This window comes from Mollisia scopiformis (assembly GCF_001500285.1).
Source record: "Mollisia scopiformis unplaced genomic scaffold LY89scaffold_3, whole genome shotgun sequence".
In the NCBI taxonomy this organism is placed as follows: domain Eukaryota; kingdom Fungi; phylum Ascomycota; class Leotiomycetes; order Helotiales; family Mollisiaceae; genus Mollisia; species Mollisia scopiformis.
Genome location: NW_017263583.1, coordinates 1521922 through 1538475, shown reverse-complemented (window position 1 = coordinate 1538475; position 16554 = coordinate 1521922). Strand labels below are relative to the sequence as shown.

The 16554-nt window shown below is 48.4% G+C and overlaps 9 protein-coding genes across 9 annotated transcripts; 6 read left to right on the top strand and 3 right to left on the bottom strand.

Moving 5' to 3' along the window:
- The first annotated feature begins 1135 nt into the window (after positions 1–1135).
- LY89DRAFT_637072 (nitrate transporter) lies at positions 1136–3277 on the top strand. Its single transcript, XM_018211515.1, has 3 exons — positions 1136–1576; positions 1644–1761; positions 1819–3277. The coding sequence occupies exons 1-3, from the start codon at positions 1444–1446 to the stop codon at positions 3122–3124; spliced, it is 1557 nt and encodes a 518-aa protein (XP_018077134.1). The 5' UTR covers positions 1136–1443; the 3' UTR covers positions 3125–3277.
- An 887-nt stretch (positions 3278–4164) lies between these two features.
- On the bottom strand, positions 4165–5309 carry LY89DRAFT_664570 (aox, alternative oxidase; the record flags this gene model as incomplete). Its single annotated transcript, XM_018212781.1, has 2 exons — positions 4165–4999; positions 5053–5309. 2 exons carry the CDS (start codon positions 5307–5309, stop codon positions 4165–4167), a joined length of 1092 nt encoding a protein of 363 aa, XP_018077133.1.
- Positions 5310–6356: 1047 nt separating this feature from the next.
- On the top strand, positions 6357–7269 carry LY89DRAFT_714508 (uncharacterized protein; the record flags this gene model as incomplete). Its single annotated transcript, XM_018218136.1, has 4 exons — positions 6357–6703; positions 6778–6923; positions 7001–7083; positions 7233–7269. The coding sequence occupies exons 1-4, from the start codon at positions 6460–6462 to the stop codon at positions 7267–7269; spliced, it is 510 nt and encodes a 169-aa protein (XP_018077132.1). The 5' UTR covers positions 6357–6459.
- Positions 7270–7409: 140 nt separating this feature from the next.
- Positions 7410–8625, top strand: LY89DRAFT_680887 (Ctr copper transporter). The gene is made up of 4 exons (XM_018214162.1): positions 7410–7771; positions 7860–8043; positions 8132–8252; positions 8305–8625. The coding sequence occupies exons 1-4, from the start codon at positions 7700–7702 to the stop codon at positions 8420–8422; spliced, it is 495 nt and encodes a 164-aa protein (XP_018077131.1). The 5' UTR covers positions 7410–7699; the 3' UTR covers positions 8423–8625.
- LY89DRAFT_680886 (uncharacterized protein) lies at positions 8387–10219 on the bottom strand. The gene is made up of 2 exons (XM_018214161.1): positions 9668–10219; positions 8387–9564 (listed from the first exon to the last, which is right to left on the bottom strand). Exons 1-2 carry the CDS (start codon positions 9769–9771, stop codon positions 8832–8834), a joined length of 837 nt encoding a protein of 278 aa, XP_018077130.1. The 5' UTR covers positions 9772–10219; the 3' UTR covers positions 8387–8831.
- A 171-nt stretch (positions 10220–10390) lies between these two features.
- Positions 10391–10786, top strand: LY89DRAFT_680885 (uncharacterized protein). Its single transcript, XM_018214160.1, has one exon. The coding sequence runs from the start codon at positions 10598–10600 to the stop codon at positions 10766–10768; it is 171 nt and encodes a 56-aa protein (XP_018077129.1). The 5' UTR covers positions 10391–10597; the 3' UTR covers positions 10769–10786.
- A 131-nt stretch (positions 10787–10917) lies between these two features.
- LY89DRAFT_575509 (uncharacterized protein) lies at positions 10918–11956 on the bottom strand (the record flags this gene model as incomplete). Its single annotated transcript, XM_018208792.1, has 3 exons — positions 10918–11082; positions 11126–11736; positions 11785–11956. Coding segments are annotated over 3 exons (948 nt in total), but the record flags the coding sequence as incomplete, so codon positions are not given.
- A 387-nt stretch (positions 11957–12343) lies between these two features.
- Positions 12344–13404, top strand: LY89DRAFT_704369 (beta carbonic anhydrase clade D). Its single transcript, XM_018217376.1, has 2 exons — positions 12344–12809; positions 12857–13404. The coding sequence occupies exons 1-2, from the start codon at positions 12701–12703 to the stop codon at positions 13267–13269; spliced, it is 522 nt and encodes a 173-aa protein (XP_018077127.1). The 5' UTR covers positions 12344–12700; the 3' UTR covers positions 13270–13404.
- A 475-nt stretch (positions 13405–13879) lies between these two features.
- Positions 13880–16534, top strand: LY89DRAFT_704368 (putative D-lactate dehydrogenase; the record flags this gene model as incomplete). The annotated part of the gene is made up of 10 exons (XM_018217375.1): positions 13880–13910; positions 14244–14725; positions 14773–14845; positions 14892–15121; positions 15174–15272; positions 15327–15497; positions 15549–15634; positions 15693–15825; positions 15903–16008; positions 16071–16534. 10 exons carry the CDS (start codon positions 13880–13882, stop codon positions 16358–16360), a joined length of 1701 nt encoding a protein of 566 aa, XP_018077126.1. The 3' UTR covers positions 16361–16534.
- Positions 16535–16554: the final 20 nt, after the last annotated feature.

The window sequence follows — 16554 nt, the reverse complement described above, 5'->3', positions numbered from 1 at the left end:
CACTCTCAAGCTGTCCCTGGAAGCATCAAGGAGATCTGTGATGTGCAGTGTCTGGCATTTCGATAGTCGAGCTGAGCTGCAGATATCGACAGGTCGACAAGATTCTCGACTTTCGCTCTTGTGGTGTTGAGTTGACAGAAACGTCAGAATCCAGCCGATTTTCGACTTTTCCAGTACTTGATGGTAACATGGCTTCTGATCAACCAAAACTCGAAAGTAGAGCATAGGCCGCGGAGATCGAGCGTCTTTATGAAGTTTTTGTAATTCATGCGATTTTTGCTTTCTTATCTTGGAGTGGGTCGGAAATGAGGTTGGTAGTCTGTTTCGAGTTTAGCGCAAAGATAAGGGGTCTATTGGCCTCTCATCAACCTTGAACTGACGACGGGCGTGAACCAGCGCACCCAACAGAAGGGAACGAAAGCGACACTGCAACACACACTATGAATTAATGGCTCGCAAGCAGAAGCCAAGCAACATCGCCAGAATGATGTTGTGCTGATAGCTGTGGATGTTGATTGGCCCTTCAAGCTCGCGATCCTTTACTCACAGAATTTCCTTCATCATTGCTGATAAGACGACGTAGTGTGTCCCGTCCATGATTCCTAAGTCTGTACGACCATTTCCGCAAGAGTGGTCTCATATTGAATGCCTACTCAGCCTCAAGAATACCGTACCTGCGCACTGGGATTTGCTTCTAAAGAACATCCATATCCTGGCAAATCCTTCAACTTTTGCTTTTTCCACTTGAAGTCCCCTTAAGCTTTTTCAAACCTTCCCGGACGGAAAAGTTTCTCTCAAAACTCTACCTTTGTCCTAAGTCGACGGATTACCGTGTGTATCACAAATACTCTGACCTGCAAAGTCCACGCTATTAAGTGCAGAACTCGAATAGTCTCACAGCGGGAAGAAAGCGTCGACTCAAAGAAGTGAGACTTCATCAGCTCAGCTGGTTCATTTCAAGATCTCCAGAACGATTTACGCGGAGATCATTGTTCTTGATACCAGATCTCCTTGGATATCAAAGATCTAGGGCTGCGTCGACCCAAGCTTCTTATCAAAGGGTGGCTCAATTCTGGCTTCCCCATATCTCTCAACACGGCTTGGCGCACCCGCCACGCATCGTTCTCGGGTCTGAGATTGATCTGGGCCCACTACTGGTTGATATTGTAGATCTCCGCAGGGAACAGGCCGCGGATTTACACCATTGACTTAGCTGGCTGTATTTCTGTGAGTGTGAGCACTCCGGAGATGTCTCAACTGCGGGTTGACGTCGCTAATCTCTGATTTTATAAGAACAGTCGCTACCGACGTACGAGAATTCGATATCCCAGACACAGCTTTCAAGCATCAACGCCTTCATCAAAGACTTTAGCCATCGAGATACTCGGCTAGACATTTCCCACAGAAACCTACTGCAGAGAAACGAAACAACTTGTCGAAGTCATGGGGTTCAAGGTTCAGACACTTTGGCAGGCGCCGGAGATCAATCCGGTCAATGGCAAAGCTCGATCGATTCCTGTTCTTAACCCATTCAACAAGTATGGAAGAGTATTCTTCTTCTCTTGGTTCGGCTTCAGTAAGTTCATCTAATATTCTTCTTATATTTTAACAAAATAACATAACACTAACACTGATTTCCACAGTGATCGCTTTCTGGTCATGGTATGCCGTGCCACCTCTATTGCCAATTACCATGAAGAAGGATCTCAAGCTCAGCCAAAACGAAGTCGCCAACTCGAACATCATTGCATTGACTGCAACGTGAGTAACAACAACCCGTACAAACCAGATTTGCAGAAAACTGACAACTACTTGCAGTCTCATCGTCAGATTGATCGCTGGCCCAGCATGTGATCGCTTCGGACCAAGAGTAACCTTCGCTGCCTGCCTCATCCTCGGTGCCATTCCATCAGTGCTCATCGGAACAATCCACAATGCTGCCGGTCTATATGTTATCCGATTCTTCATTGGTATCCTCGGAGGCTCTTTCGTCCCTTGCCAAGTCTGGTCCACCGGCTTCTTCGACAAGAACGTCGTTGGAACAGCCAACTCCCTCACCGGCGGATGGGGAAACTCAGGTGGTGGCATCACATACTTCGTCATGCCCGCCATCTTCGACTCCCTGGTCTCACGCCAGCATCTATCCGCCCACGTTGCTTGGAGAGTAGCTTTCGTCGTACCTTTCATCCTTATTACCTTCACTGCCATCTGCCTCTTCCTTCTATGCCAGGACACACCTACCGGCAAGTGGTCAGAGCGCCAAATGGCCGTCCAGCAAAACCTCCAATCGCACGGTGTCCACGCATCCGGCGGCCTCGTCAACGTCCCCGGCGCCATCACCGACCGCAAGGCGGACGGCACATCCACCCCTCCATCCGACGAGAAGCGCCTGGACGAAGAAGCCGGCGTCTCGCGAGCCAAGCACGGCTCCTTCGACCACGAAGCGCCCATGGGCGAGAAGGAGATGATCGACACGGCCCGCGGCGAGGTCGTCGTCAAGCCCTCGTTCAAGGAAGCCATGTCCGTCATCTTCACGCCTCAGACCGCCACCGTTGCATTCTGCTACTTCTGCTCCTTCGGCGCTGAGCTGGCTATCAACTCCGTGCTCGGGACTTACTACCTCAAGAACTTCCCCAAGCTCGGACAGACCGGTACCGGGCGCTGGGCCGCCATGTTCGGGCTCTTGAACATTGTGTTCCGCCCCCTCGGCGGTCTGACCTCCGATTTCCTGTACAGAAAAACGGGCAGCGTATGGAGCAAGAAAATATTGCTGCACTCTTTGGCTATCGTCTGCGGTGCCTTCCAAATCGCCATCGGTGTCTTGAACTCACACTCGCACTCCACGATGTTCGGCCTCGTAGCCGGCATGGCCCTCTTCCTCGAGGCCGGCAACGGGGCTAATTTCTCTTTGGTACCGCACGTCCATCCCTTTGCGAACGGCATCATCTCCGGTGTTACGGGTGCGTGTGGTAACTTTGGCGGAATCGTGTTTGCGATTATCTTCCGGTACCTGGGAACGGATTACGGGAAGACGTTTTGGATCATTGGGGTTATGACTATTGGGATCAATATCTGTGTTTCGTGGATCCATCCTATTCCTAAGGGCCAGGTTGGTGGTCGTTAATGGAGATGTGTGGTTTCTTTGGTTGTTGTATATATCCAGGGTAGAGCATGTATGTGAAGGTTTTTTTGTTTGTGTTGGAAAAGTATAGGTGTCGAGATACCATATATATTATGTTAGGAGTAGATAGATAAATTGCATGGATTGCTATGTATTACATCTTGACTCAAGCTGTCTCCCGTGATACACTTCTTGTTTACGATGTGCATGGATGGTGGACACTCTGCATCGTAATGTACACTAATTGTGAAGTCTGACTAGTGGCGTGGATGAAAGACACCAGCAAAAGAGCACGACATTCATTGAAAGCGAGACCGGGTTACATCTGCTCAAAGAAAGTTAGTAAAGCACTTTCGTCTGTAGTATTTTGTAGACATGCAACGAAACATAACGAAGGATATTAGATTCACAACGCACTTTCACCTGAAGTATTTCAGGAAATACTTCAGGTGAAAAAGGGTCGTAGACATGCAACGAAAGAAATTAGATTAGGAAAGCATTTTCACCTGAAGTTATTTAGGTACGGTAGTTTGGATGAAATTATGCCGTAGACATGCAACGAAATACAACGCAAAACCTCAGATTAACAAAGAGCTTTTCCCCGAAGTATTTCAGGTTGATATATTAGGTGCATGGTTGGGATGAAATTATGTCGTAGACACGCAACGAAAAATCAAAGGCAGTAAAATGCCTCCACCTGAAGCAGTGAAGCACATTTACCTGATCTTATAGACGTCTTAAGCTCTTTCTTCTATTCTAAGTATGCATTCTAAAGCATTCTAAAGCAACAAGAAAAAAGCAAAGCTCAAGGCCAGAAACCGAGCTATCTAAACAAGTACGCCGCCCAAGTCTTTTGAAGAATGGAGATCTGTCTACCGGAACGCCGTTGCCAGAAAACGCCGTCCCAGAACGCTATGTACAATTGTAATGAGTGGAATTGTCGTATCGTCGTCGTTATTAGTGAGCTTCTTCTTGCTCAAAATCAATGCCTCTGAGTTGTGAAATCCCGTTCTAAACTCCCCCACATGCACCAAAACCGCTACTCAAATAACCTCATCTCGTTCCCATCCCGTCGGACGAATATTCTCGATACCCTTCGTAGGGTGAGGCCTACTTGTATCCTTATATTCCGAGACGAAAGGATTCGGGTCCTCCTTTTGCTTCAAGTTGCTGAGCGTATGGTTGACCTCTCTATGCTTCGCCTCATCCGCTCTGATATACAGAAGCAGATCTCTCATCGTCCTGCTTCCTTCTGGCATCTTCCAGTAATTCACCGCCAGATCCGGGACTCTGAAGTTCGGATCCGACCACTTAGGAAGTTTGCCTGCCTCGATATCCTGGATCGCAAGCGTGTAGGTAAGAACAGCTTCCTCCTCCAGATATCCTACGAAGCGATGACAGGTTCGAGGTGAGACGAGGTAGGATAGGAACATGCTATTAAAGAAGACACCTTGAGCGCCCAAGATCATGAAGCGCATGAACCAACCCGGTTCCGCCATCTTCAAAAATGTAAGAAGGTGCATTCGCTCGTTATATGCTTCCTCAAGCAGCGTCTCGATCCAGCCATTGTCGCGCTTCATGCGGCGGAGCGAGTGTAGGTGGCGAAGCATGCCGGCAACCATTCCTGGGACGCCAGCAACACTTTCTAGGAATACCATTCGGACGAGCCATTTGCGTTCGCTCATTGCGTAGGGCTTCGTCCCGACCAGGGCATTTTCGTCGCCCGGCTTCTTGGGCGATTCGACGTCGTGCTTGTATCGTGTTGCTGTGTCCATTCCCCATCGCAGCATGCGTACCATGAATAGTGCTACTCGATCGGAGAAGTCCTTGGGTTCTCGGTGGGCGTATGAGATCTTGGTCATCTGCTCGGCGTTGGCTCTTGCGAATAAGTCAGTATATGTATCAATTGCAGTCATTGGACAAAAACTTACGGCGGATGTGGCCATGCCGGGTCTGTTTTGATGATTTGGTCATGGTCAGGTTCTGGAAAGTAATCTCGCAGACGACTTCTGGACGTCCAGCTAAACTGGCGAGAACGTGATGGCTGAGCTCGCAGACCTGTTAAGTGAAGACCAGGCGTACTTGTGCAGAGTCCATGAGATTGGTATAAGCTGGTTACAGCCTTCGACAGCTGGACAGCTGTTTGTTTCGAGAGGGGGACCTTCGTCGATACCCTAGTGACATACATTGAGGATGATCAGTAGTTACCAAAATGTATGAGAAACAATAATGAGATCGGAGATATGTTATGATTGGAAACAATTTCCTTTGATGAGAAGTGTATGAGTGCCTGAGAGAGAGAGTAAGGGTCAATGACTCTTATAAAGGAAGGAAGATGAGCGGAGGTTATCAAGGCTGAGGGCGTCACACAGTAAGCCGCGTGCAGTGGAAAAAATTGGGGATCCCTAAATCCCGTAACTTCTTCTCACTCAAGACTCGTGGACTATGATCTCCAGAGAAATTTCGTAATGCTCGGCGACTATTCAGGTTTCGAGTCTTTGCGATACGAGTCCCGGGATTCGTCCAGAGCCCGGAAATATTTTGTTGTTTGATGCACTAAGAAGTTTTTAGTCCGTCTTCAGCCTTGTCTGCGCTCCTCGTGACGTGGGATTCCGATCGCTCCCGACAGAATTTCTCTCTTGGATTGCCATTGAATTCTTGATGTCAGATGAGTCGAAATGAGCATGAATCATCTCAGCCCCTTTCAAATGTTTCCAGTCGGAATGCTAAGGAAGAGAGAATAGAACGCGTATCCTCTCCCTTGCAGATCAATGCGTTTAGATAAGAATGTGCTTATCTTAGTACCTCATTCTTAAGTCCGAGCTTGTGCTTTAAATGTTTGGCCATCATCCTGTCATTGGACATCCTCTTCGACCTTCTGCGAGGGAAACAGATGCCACGGTAAATCCGTCACCCGTCAGCTAAGAACCTTATTGATCATGACTACCACCATCTTCTCAGCCTTATAGCTTTCAATGGGTTTATGATTTTATCAAACACCTAGTTAGGATATCTTTCAGCTACCGGCCGACTTTCAAGTTGTGCGAGGGTACGAACAGGAAGCGTTGATTGGTCTCTTCATTGCAAGCACCAGATATCTTACTATATGGCCGAGTCACTATGCCACTAGGAAGAATCTCAAATACAAAGCTGTCAAGTGAAATCGTGCCCTTACGCCCCACTTCCTACCCACAATTGACTATATATCTACTGAGAGTCTCAACAGTGGGTGTTTCAGTCTTCACATTCCAGCTTGTACATCTCCAATTCACTACAGAAGTTTCCCAAAAGTTTCTTCCTCTTCCTTAAACTAATCTTCAACTCCTACCTTTTACATCATGGCTACTCCCAACAACGCAAGACCCCTCGACCCCTCCATCATCTTTGGCGGGGTAGAGCAGACATCTGAAGACGAACGCACAACTCACGCTGCATCGTGCCACTGTGGAGCAGTTCAGTTCAACGTAACACTCAAATGGCCATTTCCCAAATACCCAGTCAACAAGTGCTCTTGCTCTATCTGCGTTTCGACGGGTTATCTCCTAGTATATCCCTGTCATCGAGATGTAGTCTTCATTCAAGGTAAGTTTCCACTTTTGTCTTGATCAAGAATACTCGAGCTTCTTCCAAAACTCTGAAAGCTAACATACGCAAAGGATATGAAAATATGGCTTCATACAAGTTCAACACGAAGACGAAGGCTCACATGTTTTGCAAAACCTGTGGCACCAGTATCGGAATCGACTTTCTACGTGCCGAGCAAGGAGAACTAGATCCAGCAAAACATACTTTCGGGATCAATGTATGTACTAACTCTACCCTTGACTTCCTGTCTTGGTAGATGTTCAAATTTTGAATCATTGGACTGACTTTGAACAGGTGCGGACTTTCAAGGATCTCGACTTGGATGCCTTGGAGTACACGGTCTTTGATGGCAAGAAGCTTATTCCGACTGTGGATAAGTAAGTCATCGGCATAAGCAAGAACGCGCTTCGGCGTTGAAGGACAGCGCAGGTACATTAAAACGCGGAACGAAAGATAGAAATAGAAAACTAGAATCTCAAGAATAAAGTCAACTTAGACTGGAAATGCATTATGAATATATCTGCAGTGTCCTTCGGGATAAGAAAGACCAATCCGAGGATTGATAATACCACGAAACAATAAACCACCAAGAACACAATATACACACCAAATTCAAGCAATGAACTCACCGAGAACAAACATCCACGACTCAGTAATCTTATTCACAAAAGAAACCTTCTCTGAGAAACTTTCTCACACAAATCAGCCAATCAAACAACTCCCCAATCTAGCAACTCGCTCTGATCACCCGTCAACAACCCCCAACCAATCCGAAGCCGCGGCCCGCTCCGCTTATTTCGACTCCACGTTACAGATGAGTGTTTTAGAGCACATTATTAGACGACAAAGCTCCAAGACCACGACTCGACTCGAGGGTAACTTTACTTCCTCCATATTTAAGTTCAAATTACCAGTCTACTGCACAACTCTCATTAACCTTCAAGAATCCACGGAATCTCAAGCTCTGATCTCGATAATCAATCTGCAGCCACGATGGACCACTCACACATGGATCACAGCGCCATGGGACACGATATGCCCGCTACTGATATGTGCAGCATGAACGTACGTCTCCTCCTCCAATCCATCAACCAATCAGCCAGATCTGGAGATGGGGTGAGAGGAAGAAGAAGAAGCTAATCTGCGAACCTAGATGCTCTTCACCTGGAACACCCAAAACCTCTGCATCATCTTCCACTGGTGGCACGTCCAAACGACCCCGGGACTGATCTTCTCCCTCCTCGCCGTCGTAGCCCTAACAGCTCTGTACGAAGCGCTGCGTGCATCGAGCCGCCGCTACGAACGCTGGGTTGAGAAGAGAACCGACGAGGTGCCTCGTAAGTGCCTCCCTCCTTTCCCCTTGTCCTCGGTCTCATTCTGTTACCCGCACAATGGAACGAAGCTGAGAAGCGATGTGCTGGGAAGTCGTTACTGAGTCAACGCCGTTTTTGTGGTCAGGACGCAATCAAGTTGAAGTGAGCAAGCGGGCGCATGTCGTGAAGGCGGCGCTGTATGCCGTGCAGAATTTCTATGCTTTTATGCTGATGTGAGTACTTCCCTTGCCCAAGGAGTGGAATCGAGCTGATGTGGATGGATAGGTTGCTGTTCATGACGTATAATGGGTGGGTTATGCTTGCGGTTGGGGTTGGGGCATTTGTGGGATACTTGCTGTTTGGGAATAATACCAGTGCCACGAAGGATGGGGCTTGCCATTGAGACATATGGGAGTAAGTGTGCAGGAATGCAATCTACATACGGCATTAGAGGCACATAGGACTACAAGCGATGATATTGGGATATAGTTGAGGAGGGGAGGGTTTGCATCGCAGATACCCTCAAGGTTTCTTGTATTTGATGCATAGCTTGAGCTACGGCCTGTTTGTTTTTACAAGCCTATCTATTTTCATAACATTCTCTCCTCACCCAAGAAAGTCCAATTTGTCGTTGTAGTAAAGGCCGTGATCAAATCCGCTGCTATTGGATAGCCCATATCCATCCGTAAACCGAAATCCGCTGAAGAACCGTAACCCATGAATTCGCACCAAGAAGAGTCGTCAGATGGTCGTAACATCATTCCCAAGATCCCTCCCTACCCAACCCCTTTCCCGTCCGGATCCTCCTCATGTCATTCGCCCTCATTTTCCTCCCTCTCCTCCTCCTTCTCCTCATCCGAATGGATCGGCGTCTTGACACTCGCCCCCTCACCCGTAACGCTCCTGGTCAACGAGCTCGTCCTGCTATATATACTCCCCGCCTTCTCCGCATTCGGCGTAACACACATCCTAAAGAACTTGGCCTCCTGCCTAGCCAATTCTTGCTCCTCAGGTGAATCCTCCTCTCTAATCTTCGCAACCCCAGGCAACTCCAGCGAGACCTGGAACCCCTTCTTCCTAAAATGCCTATTCCACGCATTGAGTATCCGTTTGAAGTCGCCCTCGTACTGCAGTTCCCGCTTCATCTTCTTGATCACGTCGTTCTTGTGAAAGCGCCACGCCCACGTAGCTCTCTTGGGCAGCTCCGCGGCATCGATAATGGCATCGCTAAAATCCTTCCACTCGGTTTCGCCGACGTTGTATTTGTTAAGTTTGGGGTCGAAGGGGAAGCCTGATGCTAGGCTTGCGCCTCGGGTGGGGATTCGGAGACGTCTCTGGACGGCTTGCGGGCGAGGAAGGTCTACGAAGGAGATTCGTCTTGTGGAGGCGACGGAAGGTGAACGCTCGCCATCTGTGTGGTATGAGGGAGAGGATGGAGCGAGATGGTTCTTGCTGTTTGCTGCCTGGGCTGATGCGGCTTTAGATTCGGGGTTAGAGCGTGGTCGTGTTGGTCGGCCTGTTCGTTGGTTTGCGGATTTAGCGTTGCTATCGAAGGTGTTAGATTAATGATCATGCTATGTTGTACAGAAACGAAACAAGTTGCTTAATTGAAACGAAACAGAGTCAGAAACGAGAGATAGAGACGTACGATGAGGTCAGAGGATTTCGATATTTGGTCGCAGTTGACTTTTTTGGTCGTCTCTCCTTCTCCAAGTCGTCCAATTGCTCGAGCGCTGCAAGAATATCTGACATTGCGCCGTATGCTGATAAGAATACTGTGTGGTTTGCGCAGAGAATGTCGAATGTTGTGTGGAAGAAGAGTATACGACCAGAGGTATACTTTAATACTGAACTGTTCTATCACTGGAGTCGTAACAAGGGGGCTGTGTATTATGATGCAGCTCTTGGGCGCGCGTGTGATACAGGAGGGGCCTGATCTAGAAAGTTGTGTGGAGTGGAGAACTGGAGACAGCTGATGGTGGCCTAAAGACTGCCTACTCGCGCCTGGACCACATAATCACAGGCTGGCTGACAAGCGAAATGTTTAATCCTTATGCCGGTGGGTCACTTTTTGTCACAATTTGGGGCCCTTTGCGCTCGTAGTCTAGGGGTTTGCTTGGACTTGCAAGCTGTTGATAAGACAATGAGCCCATCTCGCTCGGGCCCCTATTAGTCCCCCATAGAATTCGGACTGCTTTGGAGTCATTTGGAAGCATTGATAAGCTCATCTGACTCCAAAGTGCCAAGAAAGTCTTATTTCCCATCTTGCAGCTGGAATCGTCGAATGTTCTGTGGCTTTGTGGCTCACGTAATCGTTTGGCTTTCGTGCGAACTGCTCCATCGAATAGACTTTCTTGTCACTGCTTAGTGTGAACGGCCCCTCTCTCAAGTGTCGGGATGCCATCAATTTTTGAATCCGATTCTTCGGAGCTCGTAAATCTCTTCAGGTCCGGGGTGAATTCGTTCTCTTAGCAAGGGTTGCTGGTTCGGTTTCGTCTACGTCACTATCTGAAATGAGGATTTTTGAAGTTGCCCCTCAGGTTCGACTGAAGCGAGAAGAAATAGGGGCCGAGGTGACATGAGGGCATTGCCGAATGATGTCGAAGAGTCGAATTGTGTCTTAAACATTCAGCGGCTATCGCTTGGAACATTGAAGCACTTTAAATTTGACTATATGTCACAAGATGTCCGGGATCATTGTATCAAGGCCACATGCCTACGGCTTAGCTTAAACTTTCAACCGCAGTGACTCAGCTGGAGGTAGGAGAAATAAAGAATTCCTTTGTCACGATATACACAGCGGACGGTCAAGTCCATTTCGGAGATTTTCTTCCACCGTTGTCAATTTGTCAAGCGTCGGTATGACTGTTTACGCGTATTTTATTCATGTCCGTCATTCTACATCTTCGGCGCAGCTGTCTTGGCGGCTTGGGCTGCTCTAGCGGCATGTACAGCCTTCATATCACCATCAGTCAGGTCTGGGCCACCAGGTACTTTCTCTTGCAGCCTCCCCAAATTATACAAGGTTTCTATCATATCTTCGTCTCCGATGTGTCGATTGTGCTTCATCTGTTAGCCCAAACTTTTGCAAAAGGAAACGACTCACGTCAAACTCTGGTTCCTCGTCATATGCGACTCGAGCCGCATCGACCAGCATCCTTGCAGTCATGCCCCAAACTCTATATCTCATTTTCTCTTCTTCCTCTTCGTCTAAGTGCTCAGCAATCGATGCCTGTCCGCTCTCTCTTATCTTTGGTTTCGAAACTTTCTGGTTGTTGATTGGTACGAAAAAGTTATGCATCTTCCACCGGGTATCATTAAAATCTGTCCAAACGCCTTTATACCAGTCGGTCCTCTTTCCAGGAATAGTATCTCCTTCCCTTAGTTCATCTTTTTCACTCAAGAAATTATGAAACGGTGCAGAGAAAACTGCTGCGACCTCTTTAGCATCAAGTCGTGGTATCATGCTTTCCTCCACACTCGAAGCTTTACTTCCACTATTATCGTCTGAATGTAGAAAGGCCACGCAAGGTCGCACTGCAAGCGCAGTCTTCGCAAGACTAAATGGCAACTGACAGAGATGTTCTATCCGGAATGGCCGAGGTATCTTCGAATCGTCTCGAGGAAGGCCAATTTCCTCCCATGCTTCTCGTCGAGCTATTTCGAAAGGGGTCTCTTCCAGTGAGTCTGCTTTTCCGCCAGGAAATGCAGCTTGGCCTGTCATGGATCAGCAGGTGATACAATTTCGTATACAAATATATGTACCCGAAAAACTCCTCAACGTTGAAGCCCGCATGGTAACTACAACTCTCAAATCCCCTCTCCTATCTGCGAATAGGAGGATTAATACCGCAGCTCTGCGACTCAATGGAAGACGATCCCATATTGTGAATGGTGGAGGTTTATATGCCCTCAATCGGGCGATAGCTGCCTTTGACTCAGTCAGCCTTGTGGGCACTTTGTCTCAAGCCACCCAGGATCTCAGGTCAATACATAAACATACTAAAGCAACCGGAGTAAGCGGAGCCATGCTGCTAGCATCGAAGTATTGTGCTTCTTTGATACTCTCGATGATCTCATTCACCTCATTTTCGTCTATGCGGTCTGCTGGCTTATCCGGAATGTCCGTCTCTTGGTGTAGAACATTGTCAACATTCATGGTAGCCGGCAACTTCGTATCAAGTGGCAAACCTCGGACCCAAGAAAGATGTGAGCTTGGCTTGGATGTGGGGGTAACAGCCGAGAGCACAGACCATGTCTCAACTTTGGCCCCAACTCTATTTGATTTGACGTCGGATCATTTCTTCCCGGATATCAGATCAAGCTCCAACAAACCAACATCCCGCCTTCGGTATGCAGATAACCAACAGCAATCCAAGCCTTGAATGGTGTAATCATTAGCTAAAGCAGCTGTGGTATCCTTCGCAGCCATATCATTGGAATATGATGATGCCATCCGGTCTATTCAGTTGCATTGTGAAACAAAGAGCAAGATCATCGGCTCTATTTTGATGATCTTCTGCAAGGCAGACAGATTTATTCCTTCATCAAGGACAAAGATCCTTTGATATACAACACTCGCTCTTTACTAAATCACAGCAACACCACCACCGAAGCTCTCCGCAGAAACTGAACAATCACCAAACAGATCTTTACTTCGAAGCAACCCAAAGCCCAGACCATGGCACCCACACAGCTCCAAGAGAACCTCGTCAAGGCGAACGAGAAATATGCCTCAAGCTTCACTGAAGGTCACCTTGCTCTACCGCCAGCAAAGAAATACGCAATTGGTGAGCTCTCTGTTCCCTCCCACTGATCAACAACTAACACCCGTCAGTAACCTGTATGGATGCGCGAATTGACCCGGCAGCAGCATTCGGAATCACACTCGGCGACGCCCACATCATCCGCAATGCAGGCGGCGTCGCTAAAGACGCCCTTCGAAGCCTTGTCATCTCCGAACAACTTCTCGGCACACAAGAAATCCTCATCATAAAACATACAGGATGCGGAATGCTCACCTTTCAAAACCGTGATGCCGTGGGAGTGGTTCAGTCGAATCTAGGAGTGGCAGGAGTTGAAGCTATTAGGAGTGGGTTTGGAAGTGATTTTCTCCCTTTTCCGGATCTGGAGGGTGCGGTGAAAAGTGATGTGGAGTGGTTGAAGGCAAACACAGCAATTCCCGTTAAAATTGAGATTAGTGGGTGGATTTATGAGGTTGAGACTGGCAAGGTGAGGCATGTGGTTTGATGAAAGACATGATGGTCGAGAGTTTTAGGAATGTGTCTGGTATAGTGGCGTCGCTGGTTGTTGGGCGTTGGGGAGCGAGAGATACCAGTTTGAGAATTGCTATCGAGTTCTATTCTTATGCAATTTTTATTTCAGTCTTGTTCCTTTCCTATCCTTTTGCTCATTCACTGCCTGATTATCATATATCTGCTATTTTCTGCGCAGTTCTTGAGGCGTTTCGTCCCTGGAGGTTACATGTCCTCAAGAAATCGAGACATCAAGCCAGTTACACAGCATTTCTTATCTTCTCATATCTCCATGCTTTGCTTTCTCATCAACAATACATGAAGATTGAGCTAGTATGAGGGAGATCTAAATAAGCTTGAGAATTCATTAGCTGAAGAAACAACTGAAAGCTTCAAGGACAAGCTTCTGAACGACGGCCTAATGGGAAGCACAACCCAGCTTATACAGGACTATGAAATGCGGGGTCGAATCTCGGGTCGGCGGGGTCCTACAAAGTACACATCTCCGGATGCCACCAAGTGGAAAATCTCCGTCTCTCCAGCGGCAGCTGGAAGCGGAGGTGAAATCCGCCAATATCCTGTGAACAGCTTCATTCTGTCAAGCCATGTCTCGGATACAAGTCCCTCCAAGTGAAGGTCAGCTGCCGTCTCAACTTGTACGACTTGTACAACTTGACAACTCTCCTTCCACGAGTAATGAATTTGTGCTACCCCAAAAATGCGCATAGTGACGGTGCTTGGCATAACCTTGAAGGAATCTCGCAGGCTAGCTGTCTACTAGATATATGAGCTGAAGAGCTGCCCTGCAAGTTACTAATCTCCCTTTTCTCCACAAATTTCCATTTACCACCAAGTACATCATTCCAAATCACAACATGGCCTCTCACCAAGACGGCAAGTCTAGCAATGACAACACTCCTACCACCAATCCACCCCTCCTCAAACCCTCGCTCAGATCCACTCAACCAGGCGGCCCAAAGGTTCTCCCACCAGGCTGCACCCTAGAGAACTTCAACGCCTTCCTAACCGCCGCCCGCACCCTCTGCACCCCGTCTAACGTACACCTCATCGAACTAGACTCGCCCCTCATCGACGGCGACTACATGCACCCCTGCAAAGGCCACGACATGCACGCCATCCTCTCACAAGACTACTTTGTGGCCTCCGCGACCATCTCTCCGCGCGACGTGCCCGAAGTCCAAGAGTTAATGCGACTCTGCAACAAATTCGACATTCCGGTCTGGCCGTTCTCCATTGGACGGAACACGGGGTATGGGGGTGCGGCGCCGAGGGTGCCCGGGAGTGTGTGTTTGGATCTGGGGAGGCATTTGAATAGGGTGCTGGAGGTTAATACTGAGGGGGCGTATGCGCTTGTTGAACCTGGGGTTACTTTCTATGATTTGCATGAGTATTTGGAGAAGCATGGTTTGAGGGAGAAGGTTTGGTTGGATGTAAGTGAGACATTGAAGAGAGTTTCTGAGGCTAATGATGTGGACAGGTCCCTGATCTTGGTGGTGGGTCTATTATTGGAAATGCGGTTGAGAGAGGTGTTGGGTATACACCTTACGGAGGTAAGTGCCCAGCATTGTTCCAACTTCCAGGCTGATTTTTGAGTAGATCATTGGATGATGCATTGCGGAATGGAAGTCGTCCTTCCAAATGGCGATTTGATAAGAACGGGCATGGGAGCTCTACCAGACCCAACTATTGCTACAGATCCAAATCTTCGACCCGATCAACAACCCGGTAATCGATGTTGGCAACTGTTCAACTATGGCTTTGGTCCTTACAATGATGGGATCTTCACCCAGAGCAGTTTAGGAATCGTGGTAAAAATGGGAATCTGGGTCAGTTAGCCATCTTAAAGATTCAAGAGAAGTGAGACTAATGAGTTGGTAGTTAATGCCAAACCCTGGTGGTTACCAAGCCTACATGATCACTCTTCCCAAAGACGAAGACTTACACGCAGCAATGGACATCATCCGACCCCTCCGCATGGTATGCCATCCGCACCTTCACCTCACAGATACCACCTTCCTAACATCCTCCCAGCAAATGGTCCTCCAAAACGTCCCCACCCTCCGCCACATCCTCCTCGACGCTGCCGTCCACGGAACCAAAGCCTCCTACACCTCATCCACCGCTCCCCTCACGGACACCGAGCTCGACGCCATCGCCCAAAAGCTCAACCTCGGACGCTGGAACTTCTACGGCGCAGTCTACGTATACCCTCTCTCCCCCCTTCCCGTCTCCAAAAATGCTAAGCTAGTCCAGGGTCCAGAACCAATCCGCTCAGTCCTCTTGTCAACTATCAAATCAGCATTCTTAAAGATCCCAAGCTCGAAATTCTTCCTCCCAGAGTAAATCCTCTTTCCTCTCCATCTTGCTCCCAAGACCACTAGACTGATAAACTACCAGAGACCGCACAGAACCCAACAGCGTCCTACACACGCGCGCCAAAACAATGCAGGGCATTCCCACTTTCGATGAATTGAAATGGGTAGACTGGCTTCCTGACGGGGCTCACTTGTTTTTTTCTCCCATCACCAAGGTACTCCTCGCCTACCTATTCCCATCCTCTTCTCGGTAGTAGTCAGGTGCTAACGAAATATGTAAAAAAAAAAACAGATCTCAGGCGACGACGCAATGCTGCAATATAAACTGACCCGCCAACGCTGCGAAGAATTCGGGCTGGACTTTATAGGCGATTTCATCGTCGGGATGCGGGAGATGCGTTTGTTCCCCCTTCCCTTCCCCTTTCCATCCCTCTCCCGTCCTTCCATCTAACATCCACAGACCACATAGTATGCATAACCTTCTCGCGCACCTCCGCCGCCTCCAAAGCCGCGGCGCACAACCTAATCAAAACCCTAATCAAAGACTGCGCCGCGCACGGCTGGGGCGAGTATCGCACGCATCTCGCGCTCATGGATCAGATAGCGGGCACGTATGATTGGAATGGTGGGGCGTCGATGCGGTTTAATGAGCGGGTTAAGGAGGCGCTGGATCCGAGGGGGGTGTTGATGCCTGGGAAGAATGGGATTTGGCCGGGGAGGTATGAGAGGGAGAGTTGGGTTATTGAGTAGTGGGGTTATGTTTCTATGGCTGGATTGTAGGAGGTGTTATGTTGTGCTGGAAGTTCATTGATTGATTTTATGGTTGGTTCTATCGTCTATGAATCCCATGTGCTGCTTCCAACCCAGCAGTGCAGCACGACAACTTCATGGTAGTATCGTCCATTTCCAAAATACAAAGCCAAGAAAATTCGTAAACGCTAAAT

Bases quoted from the DNA above. Each gene is read 5' to 3' on its own strand.
- LY89DRAFT_680887 (XM_018214162.1), top strand. From the start codon at position 7,700: ATGGACCACTCACACATGGATCACAGCGCCATGGGACACGATATGCCC. The intron at 8,044-8,131 runs GTAAGTGCCTCC...TGTGCTGGGAAG, and splicing joins GAGAACCGACGAGGTGCCTC to TCGTTACTGAGTCAACGCCG. The intron at 8,253-8,304 runs GTGAGTACTTCC...GTGGATGGATAG, and splicing joins TTCTATGCTTTTATGCTGAT to GTTGCTGTTCATGACGTATA.
- LY89DRAFT_704369 (XM_018217376.1), top strand. From the start codon at position 12,701: ATGGCACCCACACAGCTCCAAGAGAACCTCGTCAAGGCGAACGAGAAA. The intron at 12,810-12,856 runs GTGAGCTCTCTG...AACACCCGTCAG, and splicing joins AGCAAAGAAATACGCAATTG to TAACCTGTATGGATGCGCGA.
- LY89DRAFT_680886 (XM_018214161.1), bottom strand. From the start codon at position 9,771: ATGTCAGATATTCTTGCAGCGCTCGAGCAATTGGACGACTTGGAGAAG. The intron at 9,565-9,667 runs GTACGTCTCTAT...CACCTTCGATAG, and splicing joins CGAAATCCTCTGACCTCATC to CAACGCTAAATCCGCAAACC.
- LY89DRAFT_680885 (XM_018214160.1), top strand. From the start codon at position 10,598: ATGAGGGCATTGCCGAATGATGTCGAAGAGTCGAATTGTGTCTTAAAC.
- LY89DRAFT_637072 (XM_018211515.1), top strand. From the start codon at position 1,444: ATGGGGTTCAAGGTTCAGACACTTTGGCAGGCGCCGGAGATCAATCCG. The intron at 1,577-1,643 runs GTAAGTTCATCT...TGATTTCCACAG, and splicing joins CTTCTCTTGGTTCGGCTTCA to TGATCGCTTTCTGGTCATGG. The intron at 1,762-1,818 runs GTGAGTAACAAC...AACTACTTGCAG, and splicing joins ATCATTGCATTGACTGCAAC to TCTCATCGTCAGATTGATCG.